The 24,787-nt window shown below is 50.5% G+C and overlaps 2 protein-coding genes across 2 annotated transcripts; both read right to left on the bottom strand.

The window, feature by feature from the left end:
• Positions 1-1,006: 1,006 nt before the first annotated feature.
• On the bottom strand, positions 1,007-5,434 carry SERPINA5 (serpin family A member 5). Its single transcript, XM_022576182.2, has 4 exons — positions 4,831-5,434; positions 3,227-3,497; positions 2,720-2,867; positions 1,007-1,752 (listed from the first exon to the last, which is right to left on the bottom strand). Exons 1-4 carry the CDS (start codon positions 5,432-5,434, stop codon positions 1,564-1,566), a joined length of 1,212 nt encoding a protein of 403 aa, XP_022431890.1. The 3' UTR covers positions 1,007-1,563.
• An 11,743-nt stretch (positions 5,435-17,177) lies between these two features.
• Positions 17,178-24,116, bottom strand: SERPINA4 (serpin family A member 4). Its single transcript, XM_030761977.2, is given in 6 exon segments — positions 17,178-17,268; positions 17,270-17,358; positions 18,135-18,294; positions 19,034-19,053; positions 19,055-19,308; positions 23,237-24,116. Coding segments are annotated over 6 exon segments (1,494 nt in total).
• Between the last annotated feature and the right edge of the window lie 671 nt (positions 24,117-24,787).

Raw genomic sequence — 24,787 nt, 5'->3', positions numbered from 1 at the left:
CCCTCTGTGAAATGAGGACGCTGAGGTAGACCTTACAGGGTTGTTGAAGGATTAACGACATCACAGATGCAAAGTATCCCCACTGCTGGCATATAGTAGGTGCTCAGTACTTTGAGGGGTGGTCAGAGCTTGGGGTTCTGACCCCATTAGTTCTAAGGGGCACCCACACATGGGTGGGGTCAGAGTGCTGACCGCAGGTTCATGGAAAGCAAGCTTTGGGCATGTAAGGCGGGGCAACAGGCACTCAGGGGTCAGACTTGGGGGCAGCTAATTAGGGGAAAATCTGAGACTGAGTGAAGGACTCATTCACTCATTCATTCATTGATTCTTGAAAGGGTCCAATCCCCTTTATTTGATAGACAAGGAAGCATGGTGGGTTTCGTGAAGGAGGAGAGTGGGCCTACCTAGATGACAAGGGAGCTGGTGCCCGGATGCACTTGACCTGGGCTTCTGTTTCTGGCTCGTGTCTCCTCTGCGGCAGAGCCCAGGGCTGAGAGGGTGGTCCGGGGGCCACACTCCTGGGGTCAAATCCTGCCTCCGCCACAAAGGAGCTGTGTGACTACGTATATTACCTGTTCTCTACAAGCCTCACCATCCCTATCTGTAAAGTGGGGATAAGAGGAGTGCCTGCCTGGTACAGGATATTGTGAGGGGTAAGTGCAACCATTCAGATTAAGCGCCTAGCATCAGTCCTGGAACATAAGCTATTAATGTTGCTGTTCCCAGAGGTACTACTAGAAGGACAATGACACCCAGTGTTTGCAAAATGCTTTATTGTTATTGCTGACACTAAAATCCACAGTTAGTCATCAGGGTCTTCAACTGATACTCTAGTATTTGCAATAGGCCTCCATTCTCCCACCCCCAGCCAAGCCCACGAGGTTGTAAATGTACCCACAGGACGGTACAAACCTGGGATGGCCGTATCCACCCTGCCGTCCACCTGCTTTCCTTAAAAGATGGGTGGCACTTGGATGCATTGAAATCACCTGATTTGTGGGGAACATTCTACACTTTTTATATGATTTCAAGGATCCTCCAGTCCTTGACCTGACCCTTCATCTTATACGTGGGGAAACCGAAGTCCAGAGAGCGACAGTATTACCCAATGTCACACAGCTGGGACAGAAGCCCCACTTCATACCCCCATTCCAGTGTCCTTTCCAAACCATGGCAAACTGGTAGCTGGTATTACAGACAGGTGGGGAACTAGGCTTGTGAATATGCTTCCTGGTGGAAATATCTACTGGAACAATCCTCCTGGATTGGATTCTGAGCTTCTCTCTGCCACTGGCATGCTGTGTGGCTTCTCTGGATCTCAGTGCTAATCTCCATGGATGAAAGGTGAGAGCAAAACCAAATGTTCTCCAAAGCACCCATCTTGCAATCGTGTGAAAAGAAGCAATCATCAGTATTTCAATGTTATTGTTATTATTATTATTTGTGGAAGCCTCATTAGTCGATTAAACCTGTGTATATCACCAGCTCCCAGCAGATACATGGCCATAGGGCACCCTCATCTTCCACTATGGAAGCCTGTGCCTTTCAGGAGAAATCCCCATCTCAAGGGCGAGTCACTTTGCCGAGGAAAAGGATGTGTTTTTTGTTCTCCACAATGAGCATCAGAAAGGGCCTGTTGAATATTATCTTTTGAGAGCTCATCCGGGCAGATCTGAACATGAAGATTGTCCCCGTGGCTGCAGCCGCTTGGGTTCCCGACTCGTCCACCTCCACCATGGCTTTGTGAACCATCTGCAGGGGAGACATCAGGCATCACCGAGCCACCAGGGGCTGGGAGATGCCATCAGGGGGAAACGGACAAGTTTCTGCCAGCAGCATCACTGTGAAAGTTTCTGTGCTCCTGAGCCATGAAGCAGATAGGAGATGATGTGATTGAACAACTACTGCGCACCACGGCTTACAGGTAAGCGCATGCATGTCTTTCATTGAATTCTCACTGCATCTAGCAGTAAGGGTGTGACTCTCCAAGTTTATAGAGAGAAAGGAGGCTCAGAGAGGTCAAGTAATTGCTGGAGGATGCTAGCTCCTCCACACACCAGCTGGTGAGTGAAGGAGCTAGCATCCAATTCTTAGTTTTGATTGCTTCAGACAAGACACCTTCCCCCAAGGCACGGTGCTGGATAGGGTTTCCCATTGTTCAGAGGACAAGATGCAAAGTGAAACCTTTGTTTCCTGAGGGAAAAGAGGAGAGAGAGAGAGAAAGGATTTGGAATGAGGAATGGGATGGAATAGGATAGGATAGGATAGGATAGGATAGGATAGGATAGGATAGGATAAGATAGGATAGGATAAGATAGGATAGGATAGGATAGGATAGGATAGGATAGGATAGGATAGGATAAGATAGGATAGGATAAGAGGATAGGATAGGATAAGATAGGATAGGATAGGATAGGATAGGATAGGATAGGATAGGATAGGACAGGATAGGATAGGATAGGGTAGGATAGGATAAGATAGGATAGGATAGGATAGGATAAGATAGGATAGGATAAGATAGGATAGGATAGGATAAGATAGGATAGGATAGGATAGGATAAGAGGATAGGATCAGATAGGATAGGATAGGATAGGATAGGATAGGATAGGATAGGATAAGATAGGATAGGATAGGATAGGATAGGATAGGATAGGATAGGATAGGATAGGATAGGTTAGGAATTTCTGAAAGCAGGTGCTCAGGAGCTTCTGGGCTCACCTCAGACACCTGGATGCTGGAATTGTTGGAGATGCCTGTCAGGTCAGCATAGGAGGTGAAGACATCTCTGATCCCCAGCTTGGGGAGGACTTTCTCCAGCTGATAGGAGCCCTCAATGGAGAACTTGGGTAGGTGAAGCTCAAGCTGCCTGGAAAGAGAAGACCTTTCTTGGACTCTCCCAGAGCACTGGCTCCCTGAGCTCACATTCCTGCCATCTCCTCTTGGTTTCATAATGCTCCTCCAGCACTTTGCCTACAATGGAACCCATCCTACTCTACACTTGGACCTGGGCTGCCCCCAGAGGTCACTGCCCACTCTGACGGCCCCGCCAGAAAACCCAGCTTCCAGCCCTGGTCCCTCTATCTGGGTCAGGCCAGAGGGCTGGGACTTCATATGACGCCTCTGGGCTGGGAGGCGGCTCCCAGGCCAGGTGAGTTCTCCCACCACTGCCGTGTGGCCCTGCAGGTGTGCAGCAGCAGGCTGGCCCTGGAATAGTGTGAAGAATACCTCTTCATGGATGTCTTGAGCCACTTCCTCAGTGTTTTCTCTGTCAGGCCATTTTCCACCTGTCCCATCCCGCCCTCGTGGGGGAGAATGAAGAAGGCGGTGGCATTCCCTTGGTAGGGGACCCCTACCACCCTGCAGGAGAGGTTTCGGTCCAGGAGGTAGTAAAACTGATCCTCTCGTTTCATCATGGGTACCCGCACCACCGTCTCCGAGGTCACGTGGAAGTCCTGCTCGTGGGTGCTTTTGCGGTTGAAGCTTGTCTCCCACTTAGCTAAAGATTAAAATGGAAAAGGAATTAAACATTCTCAGCTGCCAATGAAAAGTGTGCAGAAACTAAACCTACCAAACAGACAGCATCCTCTTTGGAGCAGTCTTATTGGCAGAAGTGACTGCCAAACCTCTTGAATATAAAGACAAGCCACTTCCTAATTCGGGGGACAGGCTTGAACTTTTTGTGGGGCTTTATTTCCACATTTGCAAAACAAGGAGGTTGGTTTTTGCGTCTTCAGAGACCCTTCACCCCTAATGTCGTTTGTCTGAATCTCTGATGTTTCTACTCAAGGTCAAAAATCCCAGTGAAAAGGGTAACTAATATGTATGGCTGACAAAGCTACACTATATCTGGGTGAGTTATTCTCTTTTTCAGTCTTTTCCCAATATTTGATCTCAATCTGGGTTTGGGAGAAAGGTTGGAAATGTTCCTGCAAAAGCATGATTTTTCCTGCTGAGAAGTCTGTGATTATGCTTCTTGCTTTGTCTGCTTGGGACATTTTGTTCAAAGTGGGACAAGTAATTGTTTCCATTTTCTTGCTAGTTATCAAATATAGATCCCTCCTGCATGCCCCACTTAGATTATTTCACAGCTGTCCTCTGCAGCCTAGCCCTGGACCAGGGGACAAGAAATCTTAGAGTCCAAGCCTGATACTCACCATCTGTGACCACGGGAAGAGGGGGGCTTGGTTAACAGTTTAACTATTTTCCTCTATCCTTTTCCCTCCCTGCCCCTCCCCCATCCCCAGCAGGCCCCGCGCAGGGTGCTCAGCGGCTCAGTATCTAGAAGGAGAAGCAGGTGTACAAGCTGAGATGAGTAGGGATATTTACAAGCAATGCCAGGGAGATAAAGATGGGGGGTCAGCTCTTGGGGAGGGGGGAGAGGACTGTTCAGGGGAACAGGCTCTTGTCCCAGGATTTCTCGGTTGAGGAAACAGCCCCTAGGAGGATATGGGTACCAGGGAGCATCTGGGGAATGCCCTCTAAGGCCCTTCTAAGGCTCACAGTCCTGCCCTGAGTAGCTATGCTGTCAGTTTCTCTGGCATCGTGGCCTTGAAAAACTCATGCTTCAGAGCCTCTGTGGAAGCTGTTGCTTTAAGTGCCCCCAGGGGCACAAACAGGAACCAGCTCTTCCCCAGTGGAGGAAACAGCATCCGGGGTCTTTCACTCCTATGCAGTAAGAAGACACTGTCTCACCCAGCTGCTGTTGGCTTCACTGTATCAACAGGGATCAGAAAAGAATAAATCCACTCCCACTCTTTCATGTGTGCGGGAATTGGCTTGGTTTTGTTTTTTGACAAAAGCATCTTAAAAGAGAAAGTTCAGGGCCTTACCTTTAAAGAAAATGTAATTCACTATGACCATGACCTCGGTGCCATCCAGGCCCTTAACCAAGTCCACAATCTTGCCTTTCGTTTGCTTTGCCACGTAATCATTGATCTGCTTCTGGGCCCCTTCAGAGTCCTCAAAGTCGGTGGGGAAAGTGTCTGCCAGGTACAGCGTCCTTATGGCGCCCAGGAAGGCCTCCTCCATGGGCACCGCGGGCTTGGTGAACAGAGCGTTGCCCAGGCTCAGCTGGAGGCCGTCTCTGGGCCGCTCGAGCTCCCACAGCAGCCGCTGGGAGGCGCTGTGGAGCTCCTCCTCCTGGCCCTCCTGGGGGCTGAGGCCCAGGCCCGCCAGGACTTGCGCCTTCGTGTTGCACCGCGCCCCCAGGGAGAGCATGGCCAGGCTCATGGAGATGCTCAGAGGGGAGAAGAAGATGTTCTGGTCGGGGGCAGCTGCGGCCAAGGCCCTGTAGAGGTCGAAGACAAAGTCCCGGCTGCCAGGGGCCACCGTGGCAACTGCGGGCGGCAGCTCCTGAACTCTCTTCTGGGGTCGGCGCAGGGCGGCCATCTGCGGGCTCAGGAGTACCAGGCACAGGAGTAAACGGAGCCGCATCGTGGCTGCCCAGGCCTGAAAGGGAGGGTGGGCAGGTCACAAGCAAGGCTGCCGTTCCGGGAGGCGGCACCATCAACCAGCAGCCTCAAAGGCGATGCTGAACCGGAGAGGTTGTGAGTGAGCGTTTAGGTAGCGCGGGAGGGACTGCAGCAGAGACTTGAGGACATGGGCATCGGTGGGTGGGGAGAGCAAGCACCAGGCGGAGGGGAGAGATCCCAGGTGGGGACTGGCCACCAAGGCGAGAAGCCTCCCTCACCCACGTCGAGGTACGCGTCACAGGGGGATGGGCCGTGGGGCGGAGGGTTCTCCCGTGTTCGGCCGGGTTAGCGTCTCTGAGGTTACCGGGACCTGGCAGCCTGTTTCCATACACGACCCCTAACCCTCACTTCCTTCCCTGGGTGTAGCATTTGCAAGACCTCGTGTTCTTCTCTGAGCTCAGGGCAGCTACCCGCCGTGGCCCCTGCCACACTGCTGGATTCGTCCCTGTGCATTTGGAGCATCTACTCCATGGCGTGGTGGCTAGCGTGCCAGCCTCCTGTAGTTCATCAGTGAACACACGACGCCGTCAGTCCCCCTCTCCTTCCCCAGGGGCTGCTCCAGGACCCCTCAAAGCCATCCTTGTCCGTCATCAGATGCACCTTCCCCCCTTGAGGAAATTCCGCCCTCTTAACGTGAGCCCCCCAACTTCCCTTCTCGTCTGTGATGGGCTGAATTGTGTCCCCCAAATCCATTCATTGAAGTCCTAACCCGCTGTACCTCAGAATGTGACTGTATTTGGAGACAGGGCCTTTCAAGAAGTAATTAAGTTAAAATGAGGTCGAGTGGGCCCTGATGCAATGTGGCTGGTGTCCTTATAAGAAGAGGACACTAGGACACAGACACACACAGAATGAGGGGCGACCACGTGAGGAATGTGAGGGCACAGGGAGGAGGAGACATTCACGTACAAGCCAAGAGAGAAGCCCTAGGAGGAACCAGCCCTGCTGACCTTGGATTTCCAGCCTCCAGGACTGTGAGACCATAAATGTGTGTTGTTTGAGCCCCCAGGCATCTCTTCTTCCGTGTCTCCCCCAGGTGAGGAGGCCCTCAGCTTCCTTTTGTCTGTCTACAGCCTCTCAGGTGGGGCCTGGGGGCTCCTGCATCATTCTGGCCTTGTCCTCCGCCCACAGTCTCTCGCATGACCGCCTTCCTAGACCCCTCCTCTGCATCCAGTAACCCCTCCTGTGCCCAGGCCTCCTAAAGCCCTCCTTCCACCCCTGTGAACAGTGCAGAGACTCTGCAGCCCAGCAGCTTGGGTTCAAGTCTCAGTCCCACTGCTTCCTCCAAAGTGTGATGTGGTACAAGTCAGTTACACCCATGCCACTGCCCCACCTGTACAATGGAGGTTGTGACAGAACCTCCACCAGGGGCTGGGACTTTAATGATCAACATACATAACGTGCTTGGAGCAGCGCCCGGTGCAGACATGCTGTCCAGGTGTGAGTTGTCGGTGTGGCAGCGACTGGCCAGAGCCCCACCCAAGACCCCCGTTTCCCCAGCTGTACCGTGGGGTACATGCTTTCACACACACACTCTCGTGGCAGCCTGGTGGCGGCTGGACAACTAATTCCCACGGTGGCCTGACTGACCCCTGATGAGACCTCGCGCTTGGCGTGCATCCCCCGGTGGACACCGTGTCATCAGGTGTCCCAGGGCCAAGGCGAGCACAGACACAGAGTCACAGACCCACGCAAAACCAAACTGCAAAGAGCCCCAAAGAGCTGCATTGGACGTGGCTGGCGTGGGGGACACCAGGGAGCTTGGGGATCGGCAGTCCTGGCCGTCTTTGTCTGAATGAAATGGACGGACTCAAGCAAGTCCTGCTCACCACCCCTGGCCTCCCAACTGCACCTGAGCCCACAAAGGAACTTCATTTAGACTATTCTGTCTGCAGAACCTCCAGCTACTCCGAACCAAATATAGTGGCCCGAGCAGTCCCCATGCCCGTGGGAGGCCCAAGTGCATCGCCAGCACCCGCCACTGCTGGGTGTTGTGCTGTCTTGACATATATCAACTGCTTTAGCCTCACACCCGCCCACGGAGGCAGGTTCTATCACTGGCTCCATTTTACAGATGGGTCATCTGAGGCTCAGAAAGGATGACTTGCTTGCTAGTAGTGGCAAAGCTACTAGGGTTCAGACCTAGTTCTGACCCTCACAACTCACGCTCTGAACCGCCACACCATTTAGCTCCCCCAGATCCCTGGTCCCCCTCCTCTGTATCACAGCCTCCGGATCCTGTATTCTTGGCCTCCACGGTCACCACCGATAGCCCCTACTCTGCAGAGAATTAAGAAACAGGCTTCCCATGCTGGCACTCCCTTTTTGTTCCCACTTTGAGACTTGCCTTCACGGAGGTCTGTAAAGAACATGGGTGGGTGGTGTGATCTCTGTGTCCTTTAGCGTGTGGAGTGTTAGAATCATCAATGTAGCAGGAAGCTGCTGAAGAAGCAGTTCAGCTCACCAGCCCCCCAGCTCCCAGACACAGATTAACACCGAGCTGATAATTACCCTAAAAGAAATACTTTCAAAGAATAGCTACAGACCACAGAGGAGTTTTCTGCTTGGACGGAGCCCAGGGGCAGCTGGCGGGGGGGGGGGAGCAGGAGTGAGAGTTCCAGTCTCCCATCCTCCCACCCCTGCAGCCTGGTGACCTTGAGCCAGGCCCTTCCCCTCTCAGGCTTCAGTTTCTTCATAAAAACCTAGAGGTCTGGTGCCGTGGCTCCACCACTGCCTGACTCCCCTGAAACACCAGCGATCTGATGGGCCAGAGCCACTTCTCTGAACGCCCCATGAGTCCCCGTAGAGAGCAAGGGCTCAGCTTCCCTCTGGCTCCCCTGGGCTGCAGGTTTGGGACCCAGAAAACCTTGCTCCATTTAGCTCTCTCTCTCTCCCTCTTATTGAAGCCACTGTTTATTAAGGACCTGCTAGACACTCTATAAATATTACTGCATTTCATCTTTACCAAAAGTGTTATTAGCCCCATTCTACAGCCAAATAAACTGAGGCTTAGCAAAATGGAAAAGCTTGTGCCAGCCAGTGAGTGATGGAACCAGGTTAAAATCCAGATTCTTCTGACTGGTGTACACGCTGCCTCTTGGCTACCTTTTAGGGCTCTGAGGAATGACACATTGTTCCCCCTCCTCTGTGGCTGCTGGTGAGTATCCCTGGGTCTCTCCCAACCTGTTCACACGAATTAGCTCATTTACACTCCTCCAGTGCAACATGGAGTTGGTGTCCTTGTCACAACTGTACGGAAGAGGAAACAGAGGGTCAGAGAGGTTACTTCTGAGAAAGTGGAGGCCCAGGGGTGCTCATTTCAGGTTTCCTAGTTTCTAAGCCCAGTCTTTGCCATTACACTCCTGGGCCTCTGGTACAAATATACCGCTTACAGAGTTTTGTGCCAGCTTTGAGCCAGTGGAGAGTCTGCTCCAGGCTCTGTGAGCCTGGCTCTCAGGACACCAGCCCCCGCAGCGTGCCGGCAGAGCCTGGCCTGGCTGACCCTCTCCTGGGCCCCTGACGCCAGTGTGTCTGCAGAGATGCTCCCGCGTGTCAGAGGGAAGAGAGCAGATCGATCAATTTTATCTGGCATCCCAGGCCAGAGGGACTTGCGGCGACGGAGGGTGGGCATGGAGTAGGCAGGCCCTGGGCAGTCCTTCCCCTGGTCCCCCACCATCCAGACGCAGAATCTGCTGGCGTGTATTCCAAATGTTAGGCAACAAAGTCCCGCCGAGGTAGACCTTGGACTCAGCCATGGGAGGTGTGCAGCTCAGAAGGGTCTGTCCGCTATCTGCTAATTACGCAAGGAGATAGATGCAAGATGTGGAGGCCAGGCAGAGAGCAAAAGACAAGATCGCAACTTCCCCTGGATCCTAAAGACCAGGGGGCAGAGCTTCCTGGAATCAGTGACCTGGGGGACTTTCCTAAGATGGGGACTCCCTCCCCATCTCCAGACTATCAGCAAGGCTTGCCAGTTTCTAGCTCCGAATCTGCCTGCCTCTCCCAGTTTTCCCTGCCACCATCCTAATGCAAGCCTTTTTTTTTTTCTTTCACCTGGACCCCACTTCTCCTGGGCCTGAGAGCCATTCTACATACATAAGTACATTCTGAAAGAATCCCCTTCAATCACAAACACGGTCAAGCCGCTCCCCTGCCCAAGAACATTCTTGCTGCCCAGTGGCTTGGTAAAACCAAACTCTGATTTGCACGATAACCCATGAGGATGCATGCAGTCGGGCTCTGTCTTGCTGTCCCCAGCCTCACGTGACCAGCTCTGTCTCCCAGGGCACACTTCTTCTTTTTCAATTCCTAACACAGAAGCCCCATCCCAGCCATGGGCCCTTGCACACTCTGCTCTCCCTCCTGGAGCCCTTTCTCCACCTTTCTCACAAGGACCAGTTTCTCCCTGAGTCCAGGCCTCCACTTAACCGTCACTTCTTGGCGGTACCTTGTCCACACGTGACCACGCCCTCTCCGCCGTTATTCTCTATAACAGCCCCTTTGATTGTTTCTCTCATGGCTCCATCAGCTACAGAAGTGCAATTACGTATGCGTGTGCTGTTGACCCCTCTTGTTCCGGCCTCTCCCCCACTAGAACATGTGCTTGTAAGAGAAGACCCGCATCTGTGCTGGTCCCGCCGTGATACTTTCAGTCAAGGGGTGATGCTCAGACACCCCTGTGAATGAATGGATGAGTGGATGGATGAATGGACCCTGTCTCCTTCTCTGTAGTTCGGAGGTGTTAGACCACACGCCGGCCACCGAGTCGTGGGAATGAGCCAGGCTGGGCGTCCAGGGCTGAGCCCTCGTGGCCCTGGGGCTAACATGCCAGCTGACCTTGAATAACTCAGCTGACCTTGAATAGCTCAGCTTCAGTTTCCTTTCTCTTTCTTTTTTAAAACCACTTTATTGAGGCTGGACTGACACCCCAAAACCTGTACATATTTAATGTAGACAACTCGATGAGTTTGGAGAGAAGTACACATCCATGAAACCATCACCACCATCAACGCCTGAACACATCCATCACCTCCCAAAGTTCCCTCCCGCCCCCTTTATTCTTCAAGCTGCAGTTTCTGGATCTGTCAATAAGGATGTTGGCCCAGGGGAGCAGTTTCCCTTTTATTGTTGCATTTCATGCCAAAAGCCCCATCCTTAGAAAAACTGAAAATGTCACTCACTTCACATCCACATTTTGTTTATCTAACAAATGGCAAAATGGCATCTGGAGCTCTAACAACCACCCTGGGTAGCAGCCTCTGGGAAGGGCAGCCTTACCTCAGGGAAACAGATTATATTTGAACATTTTTCCTGGTTTTAAAGGTCCAAGGTTCCAGGCACAAAAAACAGTAGAAGCTATGGTTTATCGAGCACGTCCTGGGTACCAGACATTTTGTCCCCGTTCAGGGTTTCTCAGCGCTGCTGGCATTTGGAGCCAGATCGTTCTTTGTGGTGGGGGCTGTCCTGTGCATTGCAGGGTGTTTAGCATCATCCCTGGCCTCTACTCTCTGGAAGCCAATAGCAACCCCCGCGCCCCAGTTATGACAACTAAAAATGCCTCCACACATACCAGATGTGCTCTTCACAGTCACACCGTGCAAGGGGTGCAATAATTTGCATCTTATCCACGAGGAAGCTGAGGCTCGGCCAGATTTAGTGCCATCCCCAAGACCACACAGCAAGGGGCGGGGTGTCCCCCACTTCTCTGCTCCAGAGGCCCTGGCTTCCTCCCCACCATTGTGTCCTTCTCACCCTGGGGCACCTCCAAAGTTTCTAAGCCCTCCAAATCCCATAACTCCAGAGTCCATTCCTCGCCCCTGAGCCCACGGCCCTCTATCCACTGTGCCTGTACTTACTCTGTCCAGTGGCCGAGCGTGCACACAGCAGAGGCGACGGTCGGTTGGGCTCGGTAAAGAGCAGAGGGCTGGCTGGACTGGAGCCAGCATCTGTCACTGACTACAGCAGGGCCCTGACTCCGCCCCTCCCGTGGCCCCGCCCCAGCCAGCCTCGCCCTGTCCTATCCTGGCAGGGCTTCTAGGCCTACCAAGCCAAAGCCATCTGAGCTCTGACCAGGGCCATCTCGTCATTGCCCCGAAAGCCCTACACCAGCCACCACCTGCCAGCAATGGCATGAGCATCCCAGGCAGACCAGGATGGACAGGTGACCAGCTGCCGGCTGGTCCAGACACAGGGAAAGAGACATCCTCTCAAACCTCCTCCCTTCCTCCGGGCTGATCCTTTTGTTTCCTGCAGCCAATTTGCTGCAGATCTGGAGGAGTGAGGACCCAATCTCTTCAAAGTCTTGTGCGCTTACTAGATTCATGGACCCCCGTCGCCAGATCCCGGTGGAAATTAGATAGGTTGAGAAGGTCTCACAATGGCTGAGAGGAGGGATCAGTGTATCCACCCCTCTTATTGCACTCATAACTGAACCGAGGCTCAGAGAGATGACAGAACTTTTCAGAGATGTGCATCAGTTAGGGACAGAGTGAGGCTGAGCGCCCAGGTCGCTGGCTCCAAGGCCAGGGCTCTTTGCTAAGCAAAGGTCTGTCTCCAGGATTTCTGTGGGCTCACTTGGACTGCCCTTTTCTACCTTGAAATTGGGGCTTCAAAACTCAGCCCCACACTTTCAAGAACATTTCCAAGTGCTAGGGTGTTGGCTCAACGCTTGTTTCATTTCCAAGGTCGCCATGCCTGGGGCTTCCTAATACTGGGGTATCCAGTGTGTGGCCATGACCCAGAGGTTGTGTGGGTGACTGTCACGTGTGGAGTTGGCGGAGGAAACAGAGGGCCAGGCGTTACCCAGAGGAAGTGATCCTGGCACTCAGCAACCAGGGTCGCTCTACAACCTCTGAGATGTCCCCCTTCTCACTCCCTGATTCTGGGCCCAGTTATGGCCCATTACCTCTTTTAGTCCTTACAACCACTCTGCAAAGGGCATAATACTGAACTTTATCTCAACCTAGAGATAAGCACAGTCACTACCAGGCATCAGGCTTGCTTTGTGCTCCCTGCCCTTGCAACGTGCTAGATGATGGGCACCAGCATCCCCATGGAATCCGTGAGAAGACGGAAGCGGAGAGAGGTTAGGTGATCAGCCCAAAAGTACACAGCTAATAGGGAGAAGCATTAACAAGGAGGAACTAGGTCTCTTCTGTCCAGGTTTTGCTTTCTGTCCATTGTGCCATATGACATAAGCAAGAGTCCTCCATCTCATAGTCTAGAGATTCCCAAACTATGTTCTATAGGGAGGGAATCAGTGTTACCTACCTATAGTAGGATGGATAGCAGTCCCCCAAAGATATTCACATCCTAATACTCAGACCCTGTGAATGTGACCTTATATAACAAAAGGGATTTGCAGATGTGACTGAGTTAAGGATCTTGAAACCGGGGGGGGGGGACTATTATGGATTTCCCAGGTGGGTCCTAAACGTAACCACAAGGGTCCTTCCTTATGAGAGAGAGAGAGAAAGAGAGAGAGGAGAGAGCGAGAGAGAGGGGTGGGAGATCAGAGTCAGAGGAGGCGATGTGATCAGGAAAGCAGGAGGAGAAAAACAATGTGATGAGAGGCCGTGGGCCAAAGCGCTCCAGAAGCAAACCCTGCCAACATCTTGATGTTGGCCCAGGAACCCGTTTGGACTCCTGACCTCCAGAACTGTAAGAGAATAAATTTGTGTTGCTTTAAGCCACTAAGTGTGTCATAATTGGTCACAGCAGCAACAGGACACTAGTATAATACTCCCAAACAGGTTCCCGAGGAAACTATGTGGGGAGATGGGACTGAGCAGATGCTAAAGGACTTCTCCAGCCCCTGTGCCTGTCCGTGGAGACAGCCCACGTACCATGTCCCAGTCCTTACATTTTAAGGACTATCTTGAGAATTGGGGGAACGGGGCAAACCCTGACTGCCTATTGTCACTCGGAAGGGTTCTGAAGGAATGGGGGCTGGGAATGGGTACACTTGGAAAGGTTTCGAGGGTGTCTCAGGGCATGGATTAGTCTTCTCTGGCTGCCAGAACAAAATACTACAAACTGAAAGGCTTAAACGGAGGAAATGTGTTTCTCACAGTTCCAGAGGCTGGAAGTCCAAGATCAAGGTGATGTCAGGGTTAATTTCTGGTGAGGTCTGTCTTCCTGGCTTGTAGATGGTGCCTTCTTGCTGAATCCTCACACAGTCTCTTCTGTGTACATATGGGGGGACAGAGAAAGAGGGGGAGAGAGAAAGAGAGGGAGGAGAAGCAAGCTCTGGTGTCTCTTCCTCTTATAAGGATACTAGTTCAGTGGGATTAGGGCCCCATCCTTATGACCTCATTGAACTTCGATTACTTCCCTAAAGGCCCTTTCTCCAAATACAATCACGTTGGGGGTTCAGGCTTCAATATATGAAGTTTCAGAGGACACAATTCAGTCCATGACAACTGGGGTGAGAGAGTAAGATGGGCCAGTGGCTAGAATATGGGAGTTTAAAGGACCTGGTAAGTCATGCTAGATTTATTTTTCCATTGACATCAAGAGCAACAAAGAGTACAATTCCCAATAGGCGAGCTTCACCCTGGGCAGAGTTGGGTTCTGTCACCCCCCTGAGTGTGTGTGTGGCAATGTGGAACAGAATTGCCTTTCAGTGGGGGCTCTTACTATTCCGCCTGCCCGGTCCCCACCACCATCAGCCCACGTTACCTGTTCAGGTGACCTGCCAGCTCTGGCAGGCATGTGAAGTTGTGACCCTGCTTTAGAGGAGAGTTGTGATAAAATATAAAATGAAATAACAATAGTGAACATTTGTGGAACAGCAAAGATGTGTGCTTTACATACAGAACCTCATCCAGAATCTATAGTAGGCTTATGTGTTAGATAGCATCATCTCCATTTTACAGGTGAGGGAACTGAGGCACAGAGGGATGGCCCAAGTCCCACACCGTGTCATGGGTTCAACTGTGTCCCCCCAGAATTGAAGACTTAACCACCAGTATCTCAGCATGTGATCTTATTTGGAAATAGGGTCATTGCTGCTGTAATTAGTTCAGATGAGGTCACACTGAACTAGGGTGGGTGCTTAATCCAGTAAGACTGACGTCCTTATAAAAGGGGGAAATCTGGACAGAGACACACACACAGGGAGAACGCCATGTGAATATGAAGGCAGAGATCTAGAAGCCAAGGAACACCAAAGATGGCCAGCAAACCCCCAGAATGCAGGGGAGAGGCCTGGGACAGATGCTCCCTCACAGCCTCAGAAGGAGTCAACTCTGCCATCACCTTGATCTTGGTCTTCTGGCCTCCAGAAGAGTGGAACGGTACATTTCTGTTGTTAAACCACTCAGATGTGGTCCTTTGTTAGAGCAAAACGAATACACTAACCAACTAGTATACTCAGTGATTGGTAGATTCCAGGTTCAAACACAGGTGTTCTGACTCCAAAGTCCAGGTTCTACGCTCAGATGCTCTGTGGCCTCTTGGTAACTCCTGGAAAGAGCTTGTCACTGTGCCTCGCTCATTGCAGGTGCACAGAGCTTGGAATCCATTAGTCTCAGACCTGCTCTGTCTCAGAAAAGGACTCCTCACCTTCCCAGGCAGCCAGGGATGAAGCAGACACCCTCCTGCCCTTCACATGTTCACACGTTCACACGCTCAGTCAGAGCTAGGGGCTCCCAGGCCTGTATCTTCCGCGGATCCCACGTGCATCCACCACCCTGCCGCCCACTGCTACAGCTGCTGTGGGATTACACGCCCACTTACAGGTGCAGAAACTGAGATCTGGAGAGGTAAGAGCTAGCCCCTCAGCACAGGTAACGGAGAAGCTGGGGCTGCAGGCTTTCTGTCTCACCCCAAATTTCAATTGCCTCTTCCTCCACTGAGGAAATCCCTCTGGCTTCCTGGCTAGTGGCCAATCTCCACTCAGTAACTCTTTGTTGAGTGAGAGAATGAATAACCAAATGAACCCATGATGCTTCTCTCCACACCTGCTTACGAGGGCCATGAAATTCGTCCCTCCACTGGCACCTGGGTCCCCCAGGCTCCACGATGACACTCCTCATGACACTCACTTGCCTCCCTCTGCCCTCCCATCACAAAGTACAAAAAAGATTTCGCCTTTCCTGCCAGAGGAGAATGACAGAAATCGCTAGCATACCCACCCGGTCCCAAAGAAGTGAGTGTGCCTCCCAAGAGGTATAACATAGGTCACACACAGCCCCGTAGATCTCTTTTTTTAATGCTCCAAAAGGGCATTTTGAAATCTGAGAAGCTGGACTAAATATTTACCCAATCAATTCCGGGGATGTGTCAGGGGGTGGTGATGCAGAACAAATACCTCGAGGACCTTGCTCAGGGCACAGCCTTTTCCATTCATTCATTCATTCATTCAATCAATCACCAACTATTGGTTGGGCCTCAGCCACATGCCAGACCATACGATCAGCGCTGAGGCCAGTTACTGGGGTGAGAGAAGAGAATGCAGGGTGAACAGGGTCCTGCCTCTGAGACGTTCCTTCTAAGAGGGACGAGGGTTGGCCAGGATGCGGTGCAGAGAATAATGTCAGCCAATCATGTCTGATGGTAGGATGACAGTCTGCCTTAGGGAGGGGAGGAGGCATTTGCTGGAAATCCTGGTAGACTCTCAGGGATGGGGAAGGGAGAATTCTGGGTGATAGGGATCTGTGGGGACAAGAGGCCCGAAGGTGGGAAGCTATGGGAAACCTGGAAAGACAGCAAGAGTTTCCGTGACTGCAGTCATTGGGTACATGAGAGCAAGAGGAGGGGCTGGGGCAGGAGAGGCAGGCAGGGACCAGATCAGGGAGGACCTTGACTGCAGTTAGAGGAGTTTGAACTTTATCCTGTAGGCAATAGGGAGCCATTGAGTCCTTCTGAGCAAGGGAGGGATGAGCTTAAGCAAAATAAGGAGGCATCACCCTCAAGGCTAAACTGGGGGGTGACTGCCCCCCTTTTCTCCCCTTTTTCACACCAGGGCTTCACTTTCACACATCAGCCCAGCAGTGTCATTGCCATAGTAACCCTAGGCCTGCATCTTCTTGCAGGCTTGTCTGGGACTCTTAAATCCACCCACCCCCTGCCTCTGCAGGGGCAGACTGGGGAGTGCATCAGCCTGGGCCTGACTTTATTTCTGGCTGTTAAAAAACAGAATCCAACATCCCAGCAGGCGCAGGGGGAAATGGACCAGTTAAACCAGGGGGCGGCAAGAAGGGTGTGCATTCCTCCGAGCCTTGGAGGGCTCTGGGTGCTGAGCACTTGCAGGTCCTTGACCCTGTAACCTGGAACTGGTGTGATTAACCCTGGGCTGGTCTTGCTGAGCGATGCCCTCCTGTGGGACCTCCCATCTGTCGGTGACTCCTGAGGCTGCCCCGTCCAGCTCAGAGCCGTGTTGCAGAGGCAGACTCCTCAGAGCCATCATTTCGTTTAATCCGTACAACTACCCTCGCTGGGGTGCGGGGGGGCGGTTCTGCCACTATCCGGGGTGGAAACTTGTCCAAAGAGGTTAGATGATCTGTGTGAGGTGTCATAGCCCTGAGGAGCTGGGTATCAGTCCACACCGGTCTGGTACCACCCACATCCCTCACCTTCACCAACAACTTCTGTCCTGGATCCTCAGCAGCTCCTGTGTCCCCCACTCCAAATCCAGAGCTGCTCAAACTCAGCCCTCCAGGCCAAGTCCTCCTGCTTGTAACAGACAAGCCAGCCCTGGAGGGCTATGGCTTCGTGGAGTTGACAACCTTTCCCAGAAAGAGGATGCTCTGGGTGTTGGTGGAAAAGATGTCCACAAGGAAGGGCCTGGTGATGGTCCTGGGACCAGAAGGTGACAAAGCCATTGATGGCTGCTGCAGCCTGGGTGCCAACCTCATCCACCACCAGGATGGCTTTGTGGAAACTCTGGGAAGGAGATCACAAGCGTTACCTCTGAGAGAGCATGAGCTGGGGCTTAGGGAAGACTAGGGGAACTAGAGGCCACTGAAGATCAAAGCCACTTGTTGGGATATCACAGCAAGAATGTCTATACTGGGGGGGGCGGTTATTAAGCTGGATGACCTCTTATTTATAAATAGCCATTGCAATCATTAATTGAGCACATACTATGTGCCTATGCTCTTTTTAATCTTCATAACCATCCTATGAGGTCAATGTATTATGTCTGTTTTATAGATGAGGAAAATAAATCCAGAGACTGGGTAACCCTTTAAGGTCATAAGAGGCAGAACTGGAATTTGACCTCTCAAACCCAAGACTCTACCCTCTAGTGCACCTTTGTTATATGTAGCTGAGGTCCCTTTCTCTAGTCTAAGAAATTTATGATACACACACACACACACACACACCCCTCAGCCTCATCTGTATCCTGCCTCTGTTTCTGTCATTGCATTTGTCAGTCTCAGTTGCCATGATCTATGAGGGCGCTGTGTCTCCTGGACTTGACTGGAAGAGCTCTCTGAGGGCAGGGACCTGATGGACCCTAGATCTGCAGCACCAAGCACCACGCCCAGCACATAGTGGGTTGCTTCTTGGGCTCCCTATGCCCGTGGATGATTAAATAAAACTTGGACTCTGAGACTTCACGTGGTGGCAGGGAGAGCACCCATCACCCAGCACGTTCCAAGAGGTGGAGGTTCCCCTCTGAGGTCTCTAGGAGTTGATATGCATTGATGACTCACCTTGGACACCTGCAGGTTTAGCTGTTCAGTGATGCCAGACAAGTCAGCCCGCTACGAGAACAAGTCCGTGATGCCCAGCTTGGGCAAAATCTGATCTAATTTATAGGAGCCAGAAATGGAGAATTTGGGGCTATACAACTTGAGCTTCCTGTAAAAATACCTGAAAGAGGCACTGGGTTAAAACACTGGACTCAGGAATTAGCCAAGGGTCCCAGCCGGCTGTGCTCTCCTTGACTGCACTTGCTCACGGCCCACCCTGCATCTGAGTTCTGTGGTCACAAACACACTTTGCCTGTGCCACTCCCTCAGATGAGTGCTGCCAGAGGCTTAAAGCCAGGCTCCTTCTTTGCACTTGGTTGGGACCCACTGATTTCTTTGGGTGGAATTCCTCCACCACGTGGGCTGTGTGAATCTTCCATCCACATGCGGCCGTGGCCTGAGGTCTTTTTCTTATGTGTGGCTGGAGACTTTTCCTGCTCATAGCCCCATGGTGATGTGAAAGCTTCCCTGCCATTTCCTGGGGTGGGTGGAAACCTCTCTACATCAGCTCAGTCAACCATCTTGATGGGAAGTCTACCCATTCATTGCACAGGGTGGGCCCTCAGAGAGCCAGTGTCACTTCACCCCAGACTTGTGCAGTACAAGGGCTACATCTAGAACCCAGACTCCTAACTCCTAGTCTGTTTCTCTTTTCACTGATGAGAGAGACATCACATTTTGGTTACAATAAGAGTATTCCTTATTTAAGGAAACCCAAGGAAAGCCTTGAAGAAAATAAGAATTCTTCCATAATTTGGCGATCCCCTCCACTCCCATTTGGGGCACTGGCTTTCATTGGAAGGGTCCATGTGAAGGGCAGTGCTGCAGACTCTACACCGCACGATGCTCTGATGGATTACCTCTTATGAAGCAGATTACCTCCACCTTGTCAGCATCTCTGGAGTCAAAACCTCTTCCACCTGCTCCATTTTCCCTCAGTTAGGAAGGATGAAAAGGGCTGTTGCGTTTCCTTTGTAATCCATCCATAGCACCGAACAGAGCAAGTATCTGTCGTGAAGATACCAGTGGTGTTGGGTATCCTGCAGCATCACAGGCACCTTGACTACTGTATCCTCATCAACATAGAAGTCATGGGGAGAGGTCATCAAGGGGATGGATGGTGTCTCCCACAGAGCTGGAGGAAAGAAGGGAAGAAGGTACAGGGCATCCGAGGACCAACAAGCCGATCCTCCAGCCAGGGAATGCATCCCCCCATCGTCACTCAAGACTCACCCTCTACCATCTCATCAGTTCAGCACCTGACCTGCATGGGGAATGGATCTGGGGGTTCAGGTAGGTTCTAAAATAAGAGACCCCAGAGGATATCAGCAAGGTTTTTTCCTGCCTTCACTGATTACTTGAAATCATTGGACTTAAATAATTTTGCCAACCTGATGTTTGTATAGTGGTAGCTCACTGTGGTTTTGACATGCACTTTCTTGGTTTAAAATAAGGTTGAGTAGGGCTTCCCTGGTGGCGCAGTGGTTGAGAGTCCACCTGCTGATACAGGGGACACGGGTTCCTGCCCCGGTCCGAGAAGATCCCACGATGCCGCGGAGCAGCTGGGCCCGTGAGCCATGGCCGCTGAGCCTGCGCGTCCGGAGCCTGTGCTCCGCCACGGGAGAGGCCACAACAGTGAGAGGCCCGCGTACCGCAAAAAAATAAAAATAAAAAAATAAGGTTGAATAGTCTTTAGTATGTTTATGGATCAACTAGATGTTTGGGGGGATTTTTTTTGGTTTTTTGTTTGTTTTTTATTTTATTATTATTATTTTTTAGTTCAGTGCCGGTTCACTTTTTTACCCATATTTCTATAGGGCTGTTTCTTAGTGATTTGCAGGAGTTCTCTGAACACTAGTTGTCTATCAGTTCTGTGTGTTGCCAATGTGTTCTCTTCCTCTCTGACTTGTCTTTTCACTTTCATAATTGTGTGTTTTGATGATTGAAATTCTTCACTTTATGCCGTGAGCATACCAGGTTTTTCTTTTATGGTTAGATCTCTGTGTCCTGCTTAGGAAAAATTTTCCTACCTCCAGGTCATGAAGATACTCCCCTATTTCATCCACAAGGTTTACCCTTACCTTTTGCATTTAGGACTTTACTTCACCTGCAGTGAATGCTTATGATCTGTAGGATGGAGGAGTACGAAATCATTTTTTTCCATGAGGATACTGTCCCAGGACTGCTTTTTCAAAATCTATCCTTTTTCTCAATGCTCTATCATGCAGGCTTTGTCAAATATCAAGTGTCCATATATCCATGGAGCCATTTCTGGGTTCCATTCTGGCCTCTCTGTTCTGTCCCATTGGTCTATGCATACCACACAGTCTAAATTAATACAGATTTATAACCAGCATTGCTCCCCAGCAGATAGGTTCTCTCTTTTTAACTATTCTTGGCCCTTTGCTCTCTCCTATACACTTTAGAATCAGCTTGTTAACTGGTACCAAAAAGAATCTTTTAAAAACCTGTTGGGATTACTTTAAAATATTTCGATCAATTTGGGCAGGAACCGACATCTTTACCATGTTAAGTCTTCCTATTCATAAATACGGTATATCTATTTTTTATTTGTCGACTTTAATATCTCTCAATATAATTTTATCTACAGAAATTCTGCATATCTTTGGTTTGTTTTCTTCTAAGTACTTTTCATTTTTAAGATAAGCCACAGTTGTTCTACTACTGTCACCATGTAACCTAGACTGAGGTCTTGGGGCTACATTTGTGTCCCCAGAGCGATGGGCAGATGTGTCAGAGGGCAAGATGTCTATTTCTGAAGCACCTCCTTCCCTGTGCCACGATCACTAACACAACTGCAGCGAGGTCTCTTTCGGGAAGAGAGCACCAAGATCTTCATTATTTCTGGCCAGAGCTTTGGGTGTGGTGATGGTGTATATTACACATGTAAATTATATTATATTTTAAATGGAATGGAGTCAATAGAATATTATGCATCCACTAAAATGAGATCTAAATAAAGTTTTCAATAGCGTAAAACTACACACACACACACACACACACACACACACACGAGTGCATGTGAAAATTGATAACATCCGAATAAAGTCTATAGATTATCACCAACGTCAGCTTCCTGGTTTGCTATTGTACTACAGTTACATAAGATGTTATCCAGAGGAACGTGAGTGAAAGGTACATGGGACCACTCTGTACAACTTTGCAACTCCCTATGAATTTAGTTATTGCAGAATTAAAAAAAAAATTTTTTTTAAGTTTTTACTGGTGCCTGAAAATTCCACATGTAAAAATGCAAGCAGTGACCAGTTTGGCTGGATTATTGGTCTGGAACTGTTCCCCAGAATCTGTTTCCTGTAGATTCAAAGTGGTTACAGCAGGGGATTGAGAGGCAGATATGAAGCAGCCATTGCCCGCTGAAGGCAGACGAGACGATGAACAGACCAGAGGGGCTGCATGCTCCAGCTCACCTATGCTCTCCGCCAAGTTCTTGTCCAGCTCTACCGTGCTGACCAGCAGTGTCTCCAGACCACTGCCAGGTGCTCAGCCTGGGCCTCTCCGCAAGCTCTCCCTACATGGACCCACTCTGGCGGCTGGATGTGCCTGGCATGTAGATTTTCTGATAAGTTCCAACTTGTCCACCAGCTCCAGTGACTTGTTCTCTGTCCCTCCAACTCCCTCTTCCTCCAGACCTTCACTTCCCCAGTCCTTCCCACAAACATGCCAGGACTAATTCCTCTCACAACCCCCTTTCCCTTCCCACTCACGGTGACTATGCTTCCTGGATGGAACCCTAAGTGATACACACTGTACAAAACTGTTCCTACCTGTGATTTCAACTCTATTAACATATGTGTGTGAATGGAAGACTGGAAGGAATTAGGCTAAAATGTTAATGTTGGTTCCCTCATTAACATTGGGAGGTAAGATTCTGGGCAATTTCTAGTTTTTCTTTTATACTTATATGTATTTTAAAAGGTCTTCAAAATTGTTATCATTAGAATAATTACAAATACTCTATTTATTGAGTGTATATAATGGCCAGGGGTTGTCAAACTTCTTCTGCAAAGGGCAAGAAAGTAAATATTTTACACTTTACAGGTTATTCTGTCTCAGTAGCAACTGCTAACCTCTGTCCCGTGAAAGCAGCCAGAGATAATACATAAATGAATGGGTGTGGCTGTGTGCCAATAAAACTTTATTTACAAAAACAGGTGGCCTTCAGGTTTGGCCAGGAGCTGTAGTTTGCTGATCCCTTCAGGCCCTCTTCTAAGGAGTACTCAAATATGTGACATCATTTTATTCTCAGAAACAAAACTTTGAAGCAGGGACTCTTATATCCTTATAAGAGTCTTTCAAGCAAACAACCTGCCCTGTTTGTACTGTTGGTAAGTGGCAGAGCTGGAGATGAATCCAGCAGTTCAACTTGTCACCATTGGGTAGAATGCATTTCATACATTGCTGTTATTTTTTTTAAAAAATAAGAAAATAGGGCTTCCCTGGTGGTGCAGTGGTTGGGGGTCCGCCTGCCGATGCAGGGGACATAGGTTCAAGCCCTGGTCTGGGAAGATCCCACATGCCGCGGAGCGGCTGGGCCCGTGAGCCATGGCCGCTGAGCCTGCACGTCTGGAGCCTGTGCTCCGCAACAAGAGAGGCCGCAATAGTGAGAGGCCCGCAATAGTGAGAGGCCCGCAATAGTGAGAGGCCCGCAATAGTGAGAGGTGCCGCGATGAAGAGTGGCCCCCGCTCGCCACAACTAGAGAAAGCCCTCGCACAGAAATGAAGACCCAACACAGCCAAAAATAAATAAATAAAAAATAAAAATAAAGGAATTCCCTTTAAAAAATTTTTAAAAAAATAAAAAAAATAAGAAAATATGTCTAAAGATATGAAGGGGTGGAAATCAATACTACCCAAACTTAAATATCTGAGGCTCTAACATTAAATTTTCAGAAGGCTGCTCAACCCCATCAGACCCAATCCATCCACTTTCTGTTCTGCGGGAGTTTCTTTCTGATATGTGATCCTTCAACGAATTAGGGGGAAAGGGAAGATGTAGGATCCACCAACGAATTGACTCTTACCTTTGAAGTAAATGTAATTCACCAGCACCATCGTGGTATCTGCGCTGAGCTCGTTGACCAAATCCACAATCTTCCCTCGAGTTTCCTCCCTGACTTGGTTGTTGATAAGCTGGGTTGTGCCCTCAGAGTCGTCGAAGTTGGTGTGGAAGAGTCTGGACTCATAGAAGGTCACAGAGTCATTAAGGAATCTCGGAAGGAGCGGCAGCTCCAGGCTCAACAACAGGGTGCTGTGCACACGCATCTCCAGCCTGTTGGCCGGGAGGTGGAGAGTGTGCAGAAGGTGCTGGAAGCCCCTGTGCATGTCAGATACTGACACCTCTGTGAAAGTGAAGCCAAGACCCTCGAGGATCTGGGTCCGGCTGTGCTAGCGGACCCCCAGGGACAGCATGGCGTAGGCGGCGGAGATGCTCAGCGGGGAGAAGACGTTGCTCCCGTAGGGTTGGGAAGCCATCAGGTGGTAGAAGCGGAGAGCAAAGGCAGTATTTCCTTCAGTGACCTTGAAGCTGGGGGATCCTGTGCCCGGAGCCTCCTGATGGGGGCAGTGGATGTGACCCTGGCCGTGATGCTCGGGATGCCGCTGACCTCGAGAAAGGACCAGTAGTCCAGCCAGACGGAGGAGCAGGCAGTCGGTAAGATGCACCTTCTGTGCTCTCAGGTCTACAGGAGGAAAGAATGTGCCCAGGAAACTCCCCAGCAGAATGCCCAACCCCACTGAGATGCCAGGCAGAAGGCAGGGCCCCAGGGATCTAAGTGATACTCTCAACTCCTGCAAATGAGCTGGCAGGGGAGTAGCAAACACCCAGTACCTCCACGTGTGTGGTGCCACGACACTGTAGCAGGGCTTCAGATTTACAAAGCAACTCTTTGCCCACCATCCCATTTCCTTTCCCATCTCTGTGAGCTCTGCACGGCACTGGACTCCATTCTCATTACAGAGAATGGGAAACAGAGACTCCAAAAGTGACTTAACCAAGTCACCAAACTAGTAAATATCTGAGCTAGAACACAGGTCTCCGGACTCTCAGCCTGGGGTGCCTTGCACCATCTGAGTTTATTTCCTTAGCCCAGTGACCCATCATGTCAAATGTGCTCATCGCCAAAGGCTATGTTAGCGACTACCCCACAGACATCCGTGGTGTGTTTTACACTTTGCAAAATCGCTTTTGTGCCATTTTGTTTGACCCTCTTATCCAGGTAGAGGTCAATAGAGCTGGTATTCTTGTCACCGCTCTGTACAGATGAGATCACTGATGCTCAACACATGATTTGTCCAAAGTCTCAGGGATAAAATTGGTCCCTTTCCCTAATGAACTTAACCTGCCCCAAACAGGATGCTCGATTTTCTCCACCAAATCTTCTCTGCCCCATCAAATGGCCCTACCATTACCTAGTTCTCAGCCCCAAACCCAGTTGTCACCCCTAACATCCATCTGGCCTTGCATCCATCCCACCCCATTCAATCCCTCAGTCCCTCTTGACACTCATTCAACTCTCCATCATTTTTCACCCAGACCAGAGGTCAGGAAACTTTTCCTATAAAGAGCCAGATAG

The sequence above is a fragment of the Delphinapterus leucas genome, chromosome 2 (assembly GCF_059928025.1).
Source record: "Delphinapterus leucas isolate spDelLeu-1000000601 "Yukka" chromosome 2, BTC_Dleu_Yukka2, whole genome shotgun sequence".
In the NCBI taxonomy this organism is placed as follows: domain Eukaryota; kingdom Metazoa; phylum Chordata; class Mammalia; order Artiodactyla; family Monodontidae; genus Delphinapterus; species Delphinapterus leucas.
Note: the sequence above shows the minus strand (reverse complement) of the source record. Positions and strands in the feature narration are given on the sequence as shown.